Below are 17,263 nucleotides of genomic sequence, written 5' to 3'. Positions count from 1 at the left end.
AAGGTATTTAACGAGGCAGATTAGGGCTAAAAATTTTATAATAAAATTTTCATATCTATGTAATGCACTCAGGGGGAAGTGTTAGAAATGGATGAATGCATTGAAAAGAGCAAATATTATTACTAGGAAGGGTTGCAAAGAGTAATTGAATTGTGTAGGAATAGTTTACATATTGTACTATAACTATGTGTGTATGAATAGTTTACATATTGTACTATAACTATGCATACTTATTTGCATTGTATTAATGTACTGATAACAATTTGATATCAAACTCTTCTACTACTCTTCTCTATATATTCTCCTTAATTTTTAATAATAGTCAAAATTCTATTAATAGGGTACTAATTTACAAAAAACATATTAGGTAAAATATTAAAAAGTTAACCCAAAATTTTAAAAAATAAAAATTATTTGAAATTTATATTATGAACTAGTAATTGAATAAGTCAATTAAATAGACAATGGATACTCATTGGCCAAAGGACAAACAATTCAGAGAGGGAGAATGGGGAGGGGAAAAAGAGAAGGAACGTGCAAGACAAATAAATAGAGGGACAAAAGAAAGCTAAGCTAGTATAAAACAGCAGAGAAGGGGAGGTCTTCCATTATTCATCGTCATTTCCTCCTAATTTGTGATCGATATACGGCTTTTAGGGTTAGGGTTTCGATTAACCACAAATTCAACCTATTCGGTAAATTTCAGTGAGATATAGAGGAAAGATGTGGCACGAAGCGCGGAGATCGGAGAAGAAAGTGCACGACATGATGGATGCCGCTAGAAAAAGAGCACAGAGAAGAGCGATTTTCTTAGAGAAGAGACGTGGCGATCCTCGGCAAACCATCCAAGTTATCGGTTCTCGTTGTCGCACTTATCGTGATGATGGCCTTTATCAAGCCACCCAAGATCAGCAGGGCTTGTAAGTTCATCTCGTTTTCAGTTAATAAGTACATTTTTGATTCTTGTCACAATTTTGTAATCTTAATTAGGAGTACTAAATTAATTAGTTGGTTTTGGTGTTTAAAATAGAAAGTTTCTGATGTATCATGATATATATCAATTTGGATTTACAGTGGCAGATATCTCTTAGAAATTATTTGGTGTATTGTTTAGTTCAATGGTTGAATTGTGGCAAAAGTAGTAAGTTTTACAACGAGTATGAACTTGCTCTAGATGAAAGTACTGATTGATGGTTTTGGGTAGCGGAAGAAGTATTTAAGTTAACACTTTGAGAATTTGTGAGTTGTTAATTTGGGCTGTTTCATGTTTATGCTTGAGGAAGTCTGTTGATGACTTTGTTTTTTATTTGATAATGAGTCAAGGGTGCAGGGGCTGATCCAGGATTCACACTGCCTAGGGGCACCAATATATAAAAAATATTTTAAGAAAATTTCGCAATAATGTACACTAATTCTTTTTCATTCCCCAAAATGACATGTACGAATAATCTCAGTCCAAGACTAAAGTAATAGAAAAGCGGTCAATTAACATTAGCAAGCACATTCACAAATTCTTTACCATTTAACGTACGCATTGAAAAATCAGATTCACATTCCACATTCCAGAAATTTATTGATAATGGATAAATAAAGTGACTAACATAAGTGATAAAATATGAAAACACATGAAATTGAAGGAAAATGAACTGAATCGATGTTTGTCAACAATAACCACATTCGTTGAGGAAAGTGTGTTTTTAGTTTAATTGATGTTTTAAATTAAAACACCTAAACAACAATAATAAATAAAATGCAAACACATAAGAAATTGAAGGAAAATGGTATCTGTAATTGAAAAGTTAATCAAGGAATTTTGCCTCTAATTGAAGTGGGTAATTATCAATTTGAAAAGAAGGAACCATAATCAAAACAAGAATAATCATGTATCATTGATAAGGATGAGAAGATCAAGCTTAAAATAAAAAATTAAGAACTCAAAAATCAAAATAAAATGAAAATTGACAAATCATTAAATTGATAACTTTGTTGCTTTCCATCCTTCAAAGCTTGAATCACCTTCTTGGAGTCTCCTTCAAGTATCACTTTGTGCTAGCTCGATCTCGGCCATAAGTACACTACCCTCTAGCCTTACCCTTTCCAATCAAGAATTGTCATCCAAGCATAGCAAATGTTTTAGCTATTTTATTCCCCATTTTCTAGAATTGTTGTGTACCAATCACAAAAAAAAGAAGCTGTTGTGTCTTCCGTATACACTAAATCAGCTGCACACCAATATTCTTATGCGACAAGCGATCGAGATTCCGACCTCCATTTTTGGTTGTGTCCGACCTTCGTTCATAGTTCAGTTGTGTGTGGGTTGGCTTTGTTTGTCTTACTTTTCCAAATGAAATATCAGAAGGAAGAGGAATGGGATAGGGGAGAACCGGAGAAGCAGGAAGCCATTAAATTTTTTTGGGAAATTATCAATGGTACCCCTAAGTTTTTTATTTTTATTTTTATTTTTTTTATTATCAATGGTACCTTCGTAATATTGAGCGTTTTACAACTGTAACTTTTGAAACTTTTTCCGTCCAAAACAATTAACTTTTTATATTTTTCTTTTATTTTTCAATCCAAAACATAAAAGAAAGTTAACGGTTTTGAACGATTGAGGACGGAAAAAGTTAAAAAGGGTTACGGTTATAAAACGCTCAATAATATGAGGGTACCATTGATAATAAAAACTTAGGGGTACTATTGATAAAGTGCCAAAACTCAGGGCTATCATTAATAATTTCCCACATTTTTTTTAATTTTTTACCTAGGGGCACGTGTCCTCATAGACCCTTACAGACATCCGCCTATGCAAGGGTGAGTACTTATTATACCATTGTACTTCCAAGTAGCATGTGGAGGATACTGGTTGTCTTCTGAGAACAGATTATTGGTGGATAAGTGACTATGAAATTTGATGTTAGTTTTCTAACATATGCTATCCTCCTTTTAGCTGGCATACTTCTTTTTATGTGAGAGCTTATTGATAGAAGTGTAGCTGCTAAATATTGCTCTCCTCTCTCCATGTATCTTTTAGGATTTCTAAGATTTATGCTTAAATGAGTAAAGGACTGCTGAACAACCCTTCCTCCCTCTTTTTCAAAGATCATGTCTTCCTCGCTTCCCACATCACATGGTTGTACCTTTTGGATTTTTCTGTGATTGAATCACGCTATTGAACAATCCACGCAACATTATGGTAGAAATTGAACTTACTTAGTATGGATAGTTTCAAGATTTATTGGTGTTGGTGTAGGAGGGTTGCACTAAACTATCAAAATAGAGTTGGTTTAGGAATTTGAATGATGGTTGATGTGAGTTTTGATGATAGATGGGAATTTCCAAGAAGAGATTATTTCTGATTGTATTGTATTTTTTTTGGTATTCTAGCTTACGAAAGTGACAATGTTTCCCATGCTTTGCCTTGATAGTGAATGAAAATGTATTTCCCATTGAGATTTGTAAATATTTATAAGTTTTAGATGGACATGTATTACATACTTTGTTATGAATTGGTTTCAAAGAACCTTTGCATTTCTTCTCTCCTTTTTTTTGACCAAAATGGGTTTCTAAAATGTGTAGAATAGTGTTTGAAAAGGTTTTCCCTATACTTAACATATGTGCAATGTACAAATAAACCTAACCGTACAAGGGTTGCACACGATGTCATGTGTATGCACAAAATAGCAACCAATAGTGTCTATATGTAGAAGCACCCTAATCATTTTACAAGTCAATGAAAATCAAACCGACATGGTTGAGATTATGTAGAAGTAGGGGTGTACCAAGTTGGATATCCAAAACATGCAGTCGAATTTGATACCGATATTTAAAACTGGCAGTTGCAATCCGATCCGACATTCAAAAATACTCAAATCATTTTGTTTAATCATCTGATTTGAGATGCCAATAAATTTAGGTTGAAAAATTCAAATCGGATTTTTAAAATATCCAATATTCGACATACGAATTTAGTTAAAATGGTTTTTTTTTTTTAATTTTAATTTTATTCTTATTAATATCGGATATCTAAATTCACTTATAATATTCGATATTCGATATTTAATGATCTGAAATAATGTTGGATATCATTAAATATCCGACTACTCAAAAATGTTAGATATTCAGATATTCGAATCTCAAAAATTTTAAATTCCGAATTTTTATCCGTTATTCAAATTTTCGAGTCGAATATCCGATTCGAATCATAATTTCGAATTGGATATCTTAAGATTCGAATTGGTTATCGAATAAAATCATCATATTTTTAGCTTAGCAAATTTGCTCAACCCTATAGAGAAGCACCCTTATATTTATCAAATAAGTCAACATGATGTGACTTTATTGACTTTGCAAGCTTCTTTGACTATCAAATTAATAATATAAGTACAACATTGACTAATGAGTTTCATTAACGGGCAAAGGGGAATGATATTGTAATTTTTCTTTAAACTTAACTTCCATAATATCCATATTAGTTGCATTATCTACCGTGACAAGTATAAAGTACAAAACCTTTAAAATTTGCTTATCCATTTAAGGATGATGGAAATTCAATATTTTTGACTTAGGGTGTGAGTTGTTATTAGAGGATTGGCGTGTCAATGTTAGTTAAGAACATGTGCAAGCTGTTAAATACACACCGCACACCAGCGTTTCAATTTCACGAGACTCTTTCAACATACTTATTCACTCTTCATTTATTTTTCATACACCAACGAGTAAATTGACTTCATACTTATTCCAATGGGGCAAAATATTTATAATTTTTTGGCTTCATACTGTAATAAACTATAGTAAATTGACTTATTAAATTATGTACACTTTTTATTTATATGAAATTGCATATGATTTTTGCTATCAATAGTCAATCGAAAACAACTTTTTTGCTAGTGTTTTCACTAGCAGAGGTAATCTTGCGTACATTCGACCCCCAAACCTCACCCTTGGTGGGAGCCCTTGGGGTAATAGAATGCTGTTGTTTAGGATTGAGGTAAAAATCTAACTTCCTAATTCTCTCATGCTCAGTCACATTCAAAAGCAATCCCTGACGTAAATGCAAACCCAAAATTTGACATGATGTAAATGCAAATCAAATTTCTAACAACTTGAACCCAAGGCTATTTTATGTCATAGGTTGCTTTGGAATATATAAACATGAAGGAAATAGGAAATTTCATTTTTACAATAATTCTAAAATCAAGTCTTGTCATGGGAAATAGTTAATCGTCGCCTTATGAAAAAGAACAAAGAATTGAAGAGTAGGTTGAAATAGTGCTCTTGGGGATATGTATTTGAGGTTTGCACATCACTTTCTCACCTATCATTGACATGCCATTAAGCTAATAACATCTCGCATTTTAAGTTCAAAGTCTTGAATTTTTGTCATTTTCTTTTCTCCTTCTTACATAGGTGAGCAAACGTCCAGGGTTTTGTACTCTATACTTAAGGAATGATGTTTGGAGAAAAATGTTTTTTTGATAGTTGATATTGCAACTAAAATAAATGTTAAGAGTTAAACTTAAAGAAAAAAAATGTTTCTTTTTCGATTAATTCAATTCATTTTCATATTTGATGTTGTGCTCATATTCTTAATTTAATGGTCAAAGAAGTTTGGAAAGATACCACTATAACTGTTATTAGAGACATAGTGTAAAAATGCGGTAAAAATGCGGGAGTGATGCATTTATCGTAACGCCTAAATATCGGTCGATTAAGATATCTCTTCATATGACCCAAGATGTGATTTTTTACATCTTTACATATGTTCGTTTATTTTGAAAACTTTTACAACCTGGTTCATGATATGATTAGAGATAATGTAAAGTGTATTGATTTTTCGAAACAAGGTATTTTAAGTTTTTGGAGTTTATCTATAAAGAATACCTTTGCAAAGTAAAACTTTGGTTGAAAGTGATGATTGATTGAATTCAACTTACATAATAGTTGTTCAAGCTATCAAGTTAAAAAAAATTTTGACACATTTTGTGGAGAATGAGCATCTTTATTCTCATTTCATCTCTCCTTGGATTTTTTACTCGTTTGAATTGGATTTTTTACTTAAAAGTTGTTCATAACGAAAGCCACTTTATTTAATAATATGTGCGCTTACTCTCTTCTGTATTGACTATTCTACAAACTTGGGTATCTTTGACAATATTCACTCTACTCAAACCGAATTTTGCATGCAAAACACAAATCCTGTTTCTTATTAGTATTTGCCCGTGATAATACTTCAGCCTATAATATTTCCAATTTTTATTGAAATTTCGAAAATGGAAGCAAATAAATTGTGTTTCTATGAAAAATGTGTTAAAATTATCAAATTACACATAAATTCATGCCACATAATCAGCAGCATTCAATACTTAAGCAATTGTCAAATGATTAGTTATGCCTATGTTCTAATGTTGATCTCTTGAAATATATTTTGCAGGATTCCTTGGAATGGCAAAGAGGATATATTGATTGACAGGTAGTGTCGCGTGAGTTTATTTTGTTTTGTACTTCATCATTTTGACAAGTATTACTACATGGCCATGAGTTGCTATCGTAAAGCCTCTTATTATTTGTTTCCTAAAATCAGATTTGATGGGCGGTCTCTTCTTGATTTTATACGCGATCCGGATACTCGTCGATTTCGTCAACAAGAGAAGACCGAGGAAGAAGAAGAATTAGAGGAGTTTGTTAATTTTGAGCGTTATCGGGATTTAATAAAGCATCGACGTAGAGGATGTCGGTACTTTTTGGATATATTGATGTGTGATAGGCTGCCAATATTTATCATGTTTTCTAATTTTCTCATGCCTTGTTTGATAATGAAATTAATCAATGATAATGCTTTTTTTGCATGTTGCTTTATATTATTTGCTTTTGTCTTTTTGAATTGAAGCCTTTTTTGTCAACAGTTTCAGATGAAGAGGGTTTGGATCATGTCAATCAAGTAATTGAAGCAAAATTTGCCTTGCATTCAACTTTTGATAGGTTTGATATATTTTTTACTACTTGTATATGGTCGCAAATCTATATGTATAAAGTAATTTGGTTAGCTTTTTGAAACATTTAGAATATAAGGAATACTTACTTTTTGATGAAGTGAACGAAAACTTGGAGTTTTTTTTTATTTTTTTTATTTTTATTTTATAAATAAATGTTTATTGTTGAGATTTTTACAATATGTTTGTTTGGTTGAGAGCGTTAAAAATTTGAAGTCCATTGCTTAGAGGCAGTAATATATTATGTAAGGTGATCGCTTCATTTTGAAGCTATCTTGGTTTATTATTACTTTAGCTCAAGCGGCTTGCTTACTGCTACTCATTTTTTTAGAGTTCTTTTTGTTACCTAATTTCTCCTAGTTCACCACATCGTTGACCTGAAATGTTCTACATTTCATTTCTACATTGTGCGATATCTCTAGACTTATTCCCATTCTATTCACTATGTACAATGGATCTCTTTTTTAATTGGGAAAAGGGGGTTGTGGCTGGGCTTGACTGGGCTATTGGTTGATATTAGTAAGATAGCCATGGGAATTGATGATAAGTTGAGGAATAGGAAGTTTTATATAAAATGTAAGGTAACTTTAAAGTAAAACTGATCAACGAGCTAGATTCTTTGCTTTAAGTTAATAATTATGAGGAACTCTATTCTTAAGGTTCTTTTGATGTACTCCTAGTGACCTTAAATTATGTGAACTGTGTATGTTTGAATTTAGTACTATAGCCGAGGGAATTGATGAGAAGTTGAGGAATGAAAAATTTTCTTCAAATTGTAAAGTAACATTAAGTAAAGTTGATCAACGGGCTAGATTCTTTGCTTTTGAAGTTAATACTTATGAGGAACTCTATTCTTAAGGTTCTGTTGACGTACTACTAGCAACCTTTAATTATGTGAAGTGTGCATGTTTGAATATACTTCCGTTGTTAGTAGACCATATTCGCTTCTCAGTTCAACAGTCATGGACACTTATAGAAAAGATTTATTGACTCATGATTTTTCTTCTTCCATTGGATGTGTGATGTGTCGGTACATGCAATTGCTAAGTTCAAATTCTTTTGTTGGATCATATTTGTAGAACAAGCACATCTCAAACTTCAACAAACAAGGGTACTTATTCTCAAGTGGGTTTCTCATATGATGGGGATGGAAAAGAGGACGTTCATTCCTCTGATGATGAAGATGAAGATGATGAGGAAGAATATGAAGATGATGATGAGTTTAATAGTGATGATAGTGATGATGAAAAAATGGAAGCTATAGCTAAGGACTTTGGAGTGAAAAGATATGGTTGGCTTGTGTATATGGATAAGAAGGCAAAAGAGGAGGAAAAGAGGCAAAAGGAAGTGATTAAGGGAGATCCATCAATTGTAAGTGTAGTTTGTTTGGATAGAAGTATCTTTATATTTCTAGATTGACATTTGACCATTTTGTTTCAGAGGAAATTAAGTCGCAAGGAAAGAAGGAAAGCTTCTCAGTTAGAAAGGGAGAGAGGGAGGGAGGCTGCTCGCACTACAGGAAATCGTGTTCTTCATCATGATCCCTATCGGTAAAATTGCTACCTTTTTGTGACCCAAGGTTTGATTTCTGCAATTGGGCATTTTTCGTTATCTAATGATTGCATTAAGATTTTGTACACAGAGAGTCAAGGCGGAGCCCTACATATGATGCTTATCCTCGTTCTAGAAGGTATGTGAACATATCTTACGGACGCTAGATAGATGTTAAATCCCCCTGTTTTGCGAATAGTTACTAACATTTGAATGTTGGATTTTCCAATTATAACTATGATCATTAATATCTTTAATACCATTTTTAGAACTCAATGTAATATTTAGAAGAAACAAACTGAACCATAAATATTTGGCAACTTTCTATTTAATAGCAATTATGATTTAGTACTTCCTCAATTTTTTGTTCGCTATACTTCTTTTCTATGGTAAATGTAAATTACCATCAAGGCTTTACTAATTCCAATCTGTCTCCATAAACTAAAATTAAGGTCGTTCTGTCACATAACGGTCATTTTATAACTGATTTTGGGCTTACTTTTCTGCAAAACCCAATATGTAACCTATGATTCATAAGTCATGAAGTAACAACCATTATAAGTTGTTATTCTAACATATTAGGCATTATAACTTTTTTCTAATACTACACACACATATATATATATATATAAATAGAAATATATATAGGGCTGTTCAAAAAAGCATGACCGCCGCGACCTGACTCGCTGAGCCCGCAACATAAATGGCGGATCAAATTTCAAAAAAATTAAAACATTTGGGTCTGGTACCCGACTCGCTTTAACCGGGTCGGATCATGCGCCGATATTCAAAAGTATCGGGTACCCGGTGAGTGACTTGCTTCAAAAAATACTTTTTTGTTTTTTTTAAGGTTTTCACTCTCAAACTTCTCATTTTCTCGTCTTTCAAACTCCTCAATTTCCCTTTTTCGCTCTCAAACTTCCTCGGGTTAGGGGTGCCGTTTTTCACTCTTAAGCTCTTCAATCTTCATCTTCTTCAAGTTCCTTCAGTTAGTCCTTCAAATAGTGCTCTTGTATCAGAAGTATCTCTGCCAAGTACTGTGAGAAAGTGCATGGAATCTTTCTCAAGTTCTGTTTGTGATCATGTAGCTCAACATAGTGTTTCAGATTAATTTCCAGAAGGCCCTCTTCTTGATGATGATGCAGTTGCTGGATCTTTTAGCACGTCTCTTCTGGCAAATGATGATAGTTCGTTCTAACTTTTATTGTGGGTTTCAAAAGATTCTAAAGAGAGACACAATTGAAGTTTTCAAAAGCACTAAATCTTGTTCTAACTTTTCAGTTTTTATTTAGTCTTGTTTTTGTTTCGTTCTTACTTTCATTTTGTTTCATTTGATTTAGTCTTGTTCAATTTTCATCTAGTCTTGTTCAATTTTCATTTAGTCTTGTTCTTGTTTTGTTCTTATCAATTAAGTTCCAGAAATTTTGATAATAAAATTCCGCCCAACAAAAACGAGTACCCGGTGTCTCGACCCGACTTATTCGGGTACCCGAAATCCGAGTACTTGGATGAATTGGGCCGGGACACGGGCCGTTGAATAAGGTACCCGACTAATCGAGTACCCGAAATGTTGGGTACACCTTATAACAATAACAAATATAATTGATAATCAGTAATCCAAAGCACATTGATGTTTAGATGTAAGCACACACGAACCTATGATCCGGTTCTACCGATTTCAATCCTACCCCTCAACAATCCTAGGTAGAATACCGATTTTAATAACCTTGTTTATATATATATATATATATATATATATATATATATATATATATATATATATATATATATATATATATATATATATATATATATATATATATTTGGCTTTAAAAGATACTTTATATGCTTAAGTTTGTGTAAATATTTATTCTAGAAAACTTTAATTACTATGAGAAAATAATTACTTTTTCAAGTTAACAACACATATTTTGATGTCTGCGAAAGGAGTTGTAACACCGTGAAGTGCCACGTGTGCGACAACTCAATCGTTATCGCAATCATAACGACATCCACAATTTTTTTCAATGTTGTCATTATCAGAAGAGCCCCCATTCTATCTATTCTTTAGTCGTTTTGTGCCTCTTCCCATGTTAGTAATAAAGGTCAAAATTAGTATAGGAGTAGTGTAAAAGTAACTAATATAAATTAAGCAGAAAGGAGGAATTATGTGTTTTGAGTAAAAATATATTATGTTGACTCTCGTTGTGCAGATCAAGGTCACGTTCAAGGTCCTATTCCCCATCATATTCTAGGAGGCGTTCTCGTGGATATTCTGATGATGGCCGTCGAAGCAAGTCTAAGGCACCTAAAATAGAATACATCACTGAGTTCGGGGGTTATCCTGGCAGAGGGGAGTCAAAACTAGAAGGAGTCTCTCCACCATCATCTCCTCTTCATGCTGAAGACGCATCAAACCGGTCGGAGCACTGGACCTTTAACTCTTCCAAGATAGATTTGACAGTCTTTTTCTGCTGCAGCTTAACTCCCATTTTATTGACTGGAATAAACTTGTGTGCTTTAAAAAAAATGAGGATTAGGTTTTCAGCATAACTGGCAAGTGGAATCGGGAAGGAAGTTTAAATTTGAAGCTGAACTTTCCTCTGAAATGGACTACTTCGAAATCGCTCATTTAAATGTTTATCTCTTATTAGTGCATTCTCCTGCAGGACACCAACAGCTCGTATACTTGAGGCCTTGCATATTGATCCTGCTTCTGGTGCATTACTTGATAAAGAAAAGAATGTTAAAGTGGTAAAAACCCCTGCAAGGTATGCGTAATGTTTCTGTGACCTGCAAGCGGGTTTCATTTACAGTCATATACATGCAATTCTTTTTATTATTTGCTTTTTTGTTACTCGCTAGTGTTATCAAGGTTGCGTGCATCCGACTCCCGAAACCCCGCCTTTGGTGGGAGCCACTTAATGGCATTGGGGTGATGTAATGTATTTGCCTTTGTTTTCCAGACTTGTTACTGATTTATCATTTTGTATTGCCTTCTTTTTCTTTGATTTTTTTTGTTTCTCTTTACTTGTAGTACATCTTCCGCATTAGCTAAATTGAAGGGGGCCACGGGGGCTTCATCAAAGCAACCACATGATGAGAAGAAAGAAACTCCTCAGGAGAGGCTTAAAAGGATAATGAGTAAACAACTGAATAAACAAAGTACATGTTTATGTCTATTGTTTATGGCTTCTTCTTTTAGGATACATTAAAACATGTAACTTAGTCACTTTGGACCTATCTTTAGGAATAAGTTTTGCATGGTTTTTCTCAACAGTAAAAAAGGACGCTGCTGTAGAAATGGCTAAGAAAAAAGAGCAAGAGAAGCAGAGGCTGGAGAAATTGGCAGAGACTAATCGTTTGAGTCGATATAGGCGTCGAAGCCGTAGTCGGAGTTATAGCCGCTCTCCACAGAGGTGATTTATTATTTGTTGTCGACTTGTTGCTCTTATGCATCTTGACTCTTTTCCTTTTCATTGGAACAGAATTTTGTCTTTGGAGCTCCTCAGATTTTAGTTTTGTGTATAGGCCTTTATGATTGCTTTTGTGAAGTGGTAGCTTAGATCATTCTGTGTATGTAAATTTCTAGCTTGCAATATTTTAGGGGATAAAACTAGAATTCTTGGCTGCAATTAAGCTTGTTAGAATTACTTTTTTTGAAAATTTTCACGCAGATACATGAATTAGTTAGAATCAATTTGGCTGCAGCAAATTTTGTATTGCATTGATAGGAATTGGACAACATGATTATTTGATTTGTGGCATTTTTAAGTGGAACCAAGTGAAGCACAATATATCATTTTCCTTTATTTTTTTCTGGAATTAGGGGCGGTTCTTACTAAAAGTTAACTTGAGATTTTGTCTTTATATGGGTAGACATTGGCAGTAATTTGTCTTTGGGGATGATTGATTTTGGTTGATTTATTTATGCTCATTTGAGATTTTGTTCTAAAATTCTGTTACAAGCTTTTATGAAGGGTTATTTTGAATGGAATAGCTTCTAGTGAGATAGAGAGATCATTTTTGTTAATTTGCTGGCTGGATTGAGTGTGACTGCACTGAGCTATAATTTATTCAGTTACAAGCATGCTGCTTCGGCTCAGGTTGAGTGCTGTTAGTGTTTGGGGGCAGTGCTGAACCCACTAAACCTACTTTCTTTCCTTGACTCCCCTTTCGACATTTTAGCACAGTTACTCCCATAGAAAGAGCTTCAATTTCATCTCTGCTTTAAGTATTTGAACCAGGTGTACTATTTAGTGCAACTTATAAAATGTTCGAATTGTTTGAAATCCCTGCATGAACTTATAAGATGCTTAAAGGTGAACTTAATTAATACTTGATCTGTTAATCGATTAGATTGAACCTGACTTACCTTGTCCTTGTCAGAAGACTCGGGACATCTAATAACTTGTAAATCCATATATGTATTATTTGAACTTGACACTCTAAACATAGCATTCTTGTATTGTACTTTCTTCTGTAGGATGTGTTCTGATGTAAATACTGAATTGACAATGAGGTTATTGTATTCTCTTGGTGTATTTTGATTTGCTGATATATATAATTTGCTGGTGACCTAGCATGCGAGAAGGAAAAGTGCTAATGTCTCAACGAAGTACTCGTGTAAATGTTGATTACTCCCTCCGTACCATAATGAAGTTCCCATAAGGAATGTTCACGGTAATTAAAAAACATGGAATATTTTAGATAGTGGATATATTATTTTATTGAATAATAAATTTGATAGATAAAAAGTGGAGATCATAAACATTAAAAAAATATTAAAAGAAAGTTTAAGTGGAAAAAATAAGGGGACCACAACTGATAAAAATTTGTGTTTATGAAGTTAGTGGGAAATATGTGGGGACATAAGGAATATAAAAATGTTAAAATGGAATTAGTGGAAGGTATGTGAGGACCATAAGCATTATTCAAATATTAAAATGAGGATGAATAAAGTTATTTTTATCTAAAATTTGTGATATAAATAGAAAGATTCTTTGTGGGAACAACAAATGGAACATGCAAAAATGGCAAATGAGAAATTCCTAAAGGAACGGAGGGAGTATAATATTCCGTGCTGGCTATTTTGTACTTGTGAATTGTCGTGTGAGCCGAAAGGCCTTAGCCTCTTTGGTGCACGCGTGTATGACATTTTTGAATTGCATCATTGTTGTCGTACTACAATATGAAGTATAATGAAACCTATCTGATGATTTCTGTACATTTTAGTGCATTTTCTAATTCGTTCAGTTCAAGTTGTGAAGAAAGAGCGACATGGTCTATTGACATAATTGTTCAAGTTAAATGTGAGGTTAGAGGAGAGTACAAACTTGCTGTCTTCGAAAGATTTTACAATCTTGGATAACAAATGTTAGCTGAATAGTCCTCACTCTTCATGTGCATGTGCATTAATTAAAATGAACCACTTTTGGTGTTTGTAGACGACGCAGGTACAGCAGAAGCCCAAGTAGGGGAAGGAATTCAAGAAGGCGCTATTCTCGGTCCCGCTCTCAGTCGCGTTCTTTCTCACGCTCACAATCGCATTCTCGATCACGGTCTCCCTCACGTTCTCCAAGGTCATTAATACATTTTTCTTCGGTGTTTTTTTTTTTATATTTCCTGCACCTATTAATGGATTTGTTAGTCTCAGAATTGAGTGAGTTAACTCATTTAAATTGACTTTCAGGTGCAGAAGTCGCTCCAGGTACTGATGTCGATGATGTGATTAATCTCAAAGATGAATGTATGTAGTATGTGTGTTAAGATATGCATAATAATCGTCGGTAAAATATGCCTAATGTAGGAGGATATAGTCGTGATCTTCTTGGTGGTTGTAGGGGGTGAAAAATAGTTTTGTAAGAACTATGACACTTGTTTGTAATTTTGATGTGAATCACGACGGTGAAACGATTTCTTTTCCACTTTTTAAATGTTTGTAATGTCAGTTATTGTATTGCTGCGTTGGTGTGGAAAAGTTCTGAATTTATTGCCCCAGATATATTGCCAGAAATGGTAAATTGATTTTGAGACAGCCTGCAATGTTGTGCTATAATTCAGATTCTTCTTTGCCTTTTGTCTTTGAAATAGAACTATGACACTTGTTTGTAATTTTGATGTGAATCACGATGGTTAAACGATTTTTTTTCCACTTTTTAAATGTTGATATCCTTTTTAATGAGTCTAAATTTTTCTAATGAAATTATAAAATGTCCTTGAGTACAGTTTGCTTGTAAATATTCCCTTATTGTAACTAGGGATGGCAACGGGTCAGATCTGGATCGGATTTAGGCAGACCCTAATTTAGATCCGTTTTTAAGAACAGGATCCAGATTCCGACCCGGATCCGTGGGTCTAGTTTTGCAAGATCCAGATTCGGATCTACGGATACTGCGGATTCAGGTCCAAAACGGGTCTGACTTATTTTTGCATTTTTATTTTTGTGTTTTTGAATGTGTTGAGATTGCAATAAAACGATATTTATAGACTAATGTTAATGATATATATAATTTCACAATAAGTTAACCTTAAGGAGATTAACAACAAGTTCCTAATAAACTAATGAATACATTGATTCATTGGCACCGCAATAGTCCAGAGGGTGGCATTCTGGAAGGAAATTAACCTTGAGGAGATTGAAACAAATATTTTATTGAAAAGCCATGAGTAATACAGTTAGTCAATTTGAGGAATTGCATTACTTTTTAAGAAGCCAAAAATGAAATTATAGCCAATCTTGGTTTATTACAGCCTCTGCAAATTCCAGAAGAAGTATTGGGTAGATAATTGCATAGATTTTATCTTTGGCTTGCCGAAGTCTGAGGGCGTGCGTGACAGCGTGAGGCAATGAGGACCCAGATCCGTGAAAACGGATACGGATCCACGGATCCGGGTCGGGTCCAATACCCATTGCCATCCCTAATTGTAACACTATTATTTTTCTAGAAATCAAAAATTTATTCTCTATAAAACTTGTACATTGAAGCTTAGGAATAAAGAATTTAGTAAGTTGAGGACAATTTTAGATAAATTCAAATTGAATATTCGTGCATTAGTTTTTTTTAAAAAAATTAAAATACGGTTTAGTCGCACAAAACGCGCGATTAGGCCTAGCCTTAATCGTGTGTTTTGCATGATTAAACCTATGTGCTACTGTGCTTTACGTCAGATTGGGCCTATTTTCATTGATCCTTGTTCATTGTTCATCGTTCATCGTTCATTGTCCGTTGATCATTGATCCTTGTTCATTCTTTATCGTTCATTTTTCATTGATCATCGATCCTTGTTCATTGTTCATCGTTCATTATTTAATGATCATTGATCCTTGTTCATTGTTCATTGTTTATTGTTCATTGATCATTAATCCTTGTTCATTGTTCATAGTTCACTATTCATTGATCATTGATCCTTGTTCATTCTTCATCATTCATTGTGCTTTCATCGTTGATCCATGTTCATTCTTCATCGTTCATTCTTCAATTATCATTGATCCTTGTTCATTATTCATCGTTCATTGATCATTGATCCTTGTTCAATGTTCATCGTTCCTTGTTCATTGATCATTGATCCTTGTTCATTGTTTATCGTTCATTGTTCATTCATCATTGATCCTTTTTCATTCTTCATCGTTCATTGTTCATTCACCATTGTTCATTGTTCATTGTTTATTGTTCCTTGTTCATTGTTCATTGTTCATAGTTAAAGCATTTGTTCCTTTCTGATCAACTATCCTGAAGGGTCCTACGGCCTTGGGCATGAGTTTGTTCTTTCTCTTGTATGGGAATCTGACCTTTTTAAGATGTACCCACATAAGATCACCAACTTGCAAATTTCTTTTGTCTGTTCTGCTTTTATCAGCCTTAGTTTTGTATCTAGTGTTGGCCTTGGTGATATTGTCCTGCACTTGCTTATGAATCTTCATCAGCATTTTTGCCTGCTGGTTTGCCTCAGGATGAGCCTTAACTTGTTTAGGAATATCAATCAAAGAACAGGGTAGTAAGGGATTAACATCATACACACATTCAAAGGGTGAACATTTTGTAGCTACACTAGGGCTCCTGTTATATGCAAATTCTGCATGACTAAGGTGGAGATCCCAATCCTTAGTATTATTCTTGACTAAAGTCCTCAAAATGGTCCCTAAAGTCTTGTTAGTGATTTCAGTTTGCCCATCTGTCTGGGAATGATATGCAGTGCTAAGCATAAGCTTGGTGCCTAATAGTTTCCACAAGGTACTCCAAAACAAACTCAGGAACTTGCTATCCCTATCTGACACTATTGATCTAGGTATGCCATGCAGTTTCATAACTTTAGCCAGATACAGTTGAGCAATATCCTTAGCATCATCTGTTTTGTGACATTCTATGAAGTGTCCCATCTTGGCAAACCTATCTACTGCCACCATAATAGCATCCTTCCCCCTTTGTGTTCTAGGTAAGGCAACAATAAAGTCCATGCTCACATGTTCCCAAGGTCTCTCTGCTACTTGCAGAGGCCTATACTCCTCTTTGTGAAAGGACAACTTGGCCTTATGACAAACATCACACTTAAGAATGAACTTCCCTAATGTTCCTAACATTTTTGGCCAAAAAACTGTTGAGCTAGCATATTTAATGTTTTCTGAATTCCAAAATGCCCTCCCAAAGCCCCTTCATGTACTTCCTTTACTGACACATATGTCAGAGGTGACTTTGATATGCATAACCTATTTCCTTTAAATA

The 17,263-nt window shown here is 33.9% G+C and overlaps 1 protein-coding gene across 1 annotated transcript; it reads left to right on the top strand.

Moving 5' to 3' along the window:
- The first annotated feature begins 408 nt into the window (after positions 1 to 408).
- Positions 409 to 14,554, top strand: LOC130823629 (uncharacterized). Its single transcript, XM_057688323.1, has 13 exons — positions 409 to 920; positions 6,431 to 6,469; positions 6,581 to 6,729; positions 6,903 to 6,978; positions 8,069 to 8,360; positions 8,430 to 8,539; positions 8,632 to 8,679; positions 10,754 to 10,960; positions 11,210 to 11,311; positions 11,578 to 11,705; positions 11,821 to 11,959; positions 13,988 to 14,122; positions 14,233 to 14,554. Exons 1-13 carry the CDS (start codon positions 724 to 726, stop codon positions 14,255 to 14,257), a joined length of 1,647 nt encoding a protein of 548 aa, XP_057544306.1. The 5' UTR covers positions 409 to 723; the 3' UTR covers positions 14,258 to 14,554.
- The last annotated feature ends 2,709 nt before the right edge of the window (positions 14,555 to 17,263 follow it).

The sequence above is a fragment of the Amaranthus tricolor genome, chromosome 9, assembly GCF_026212465.1.
Source record: "Amaranthus tricolor cultivar Red isolate AtriRed21 chromosome 9, ASM2621246v1, whole genome shotgun sequence".
NCBI classification, from domain to species: Eukaryota; Viridiplantae; Streptophyta; class Magnoliopsida; order Caryophyllales; family Amaranthaceae; genus Amaranthus; species Amaranthus tricolor.
Note: the sequence above shows the minus strand (reverse complement) of the source record. Positions and strands in the feature narration are given on the sequence as shown.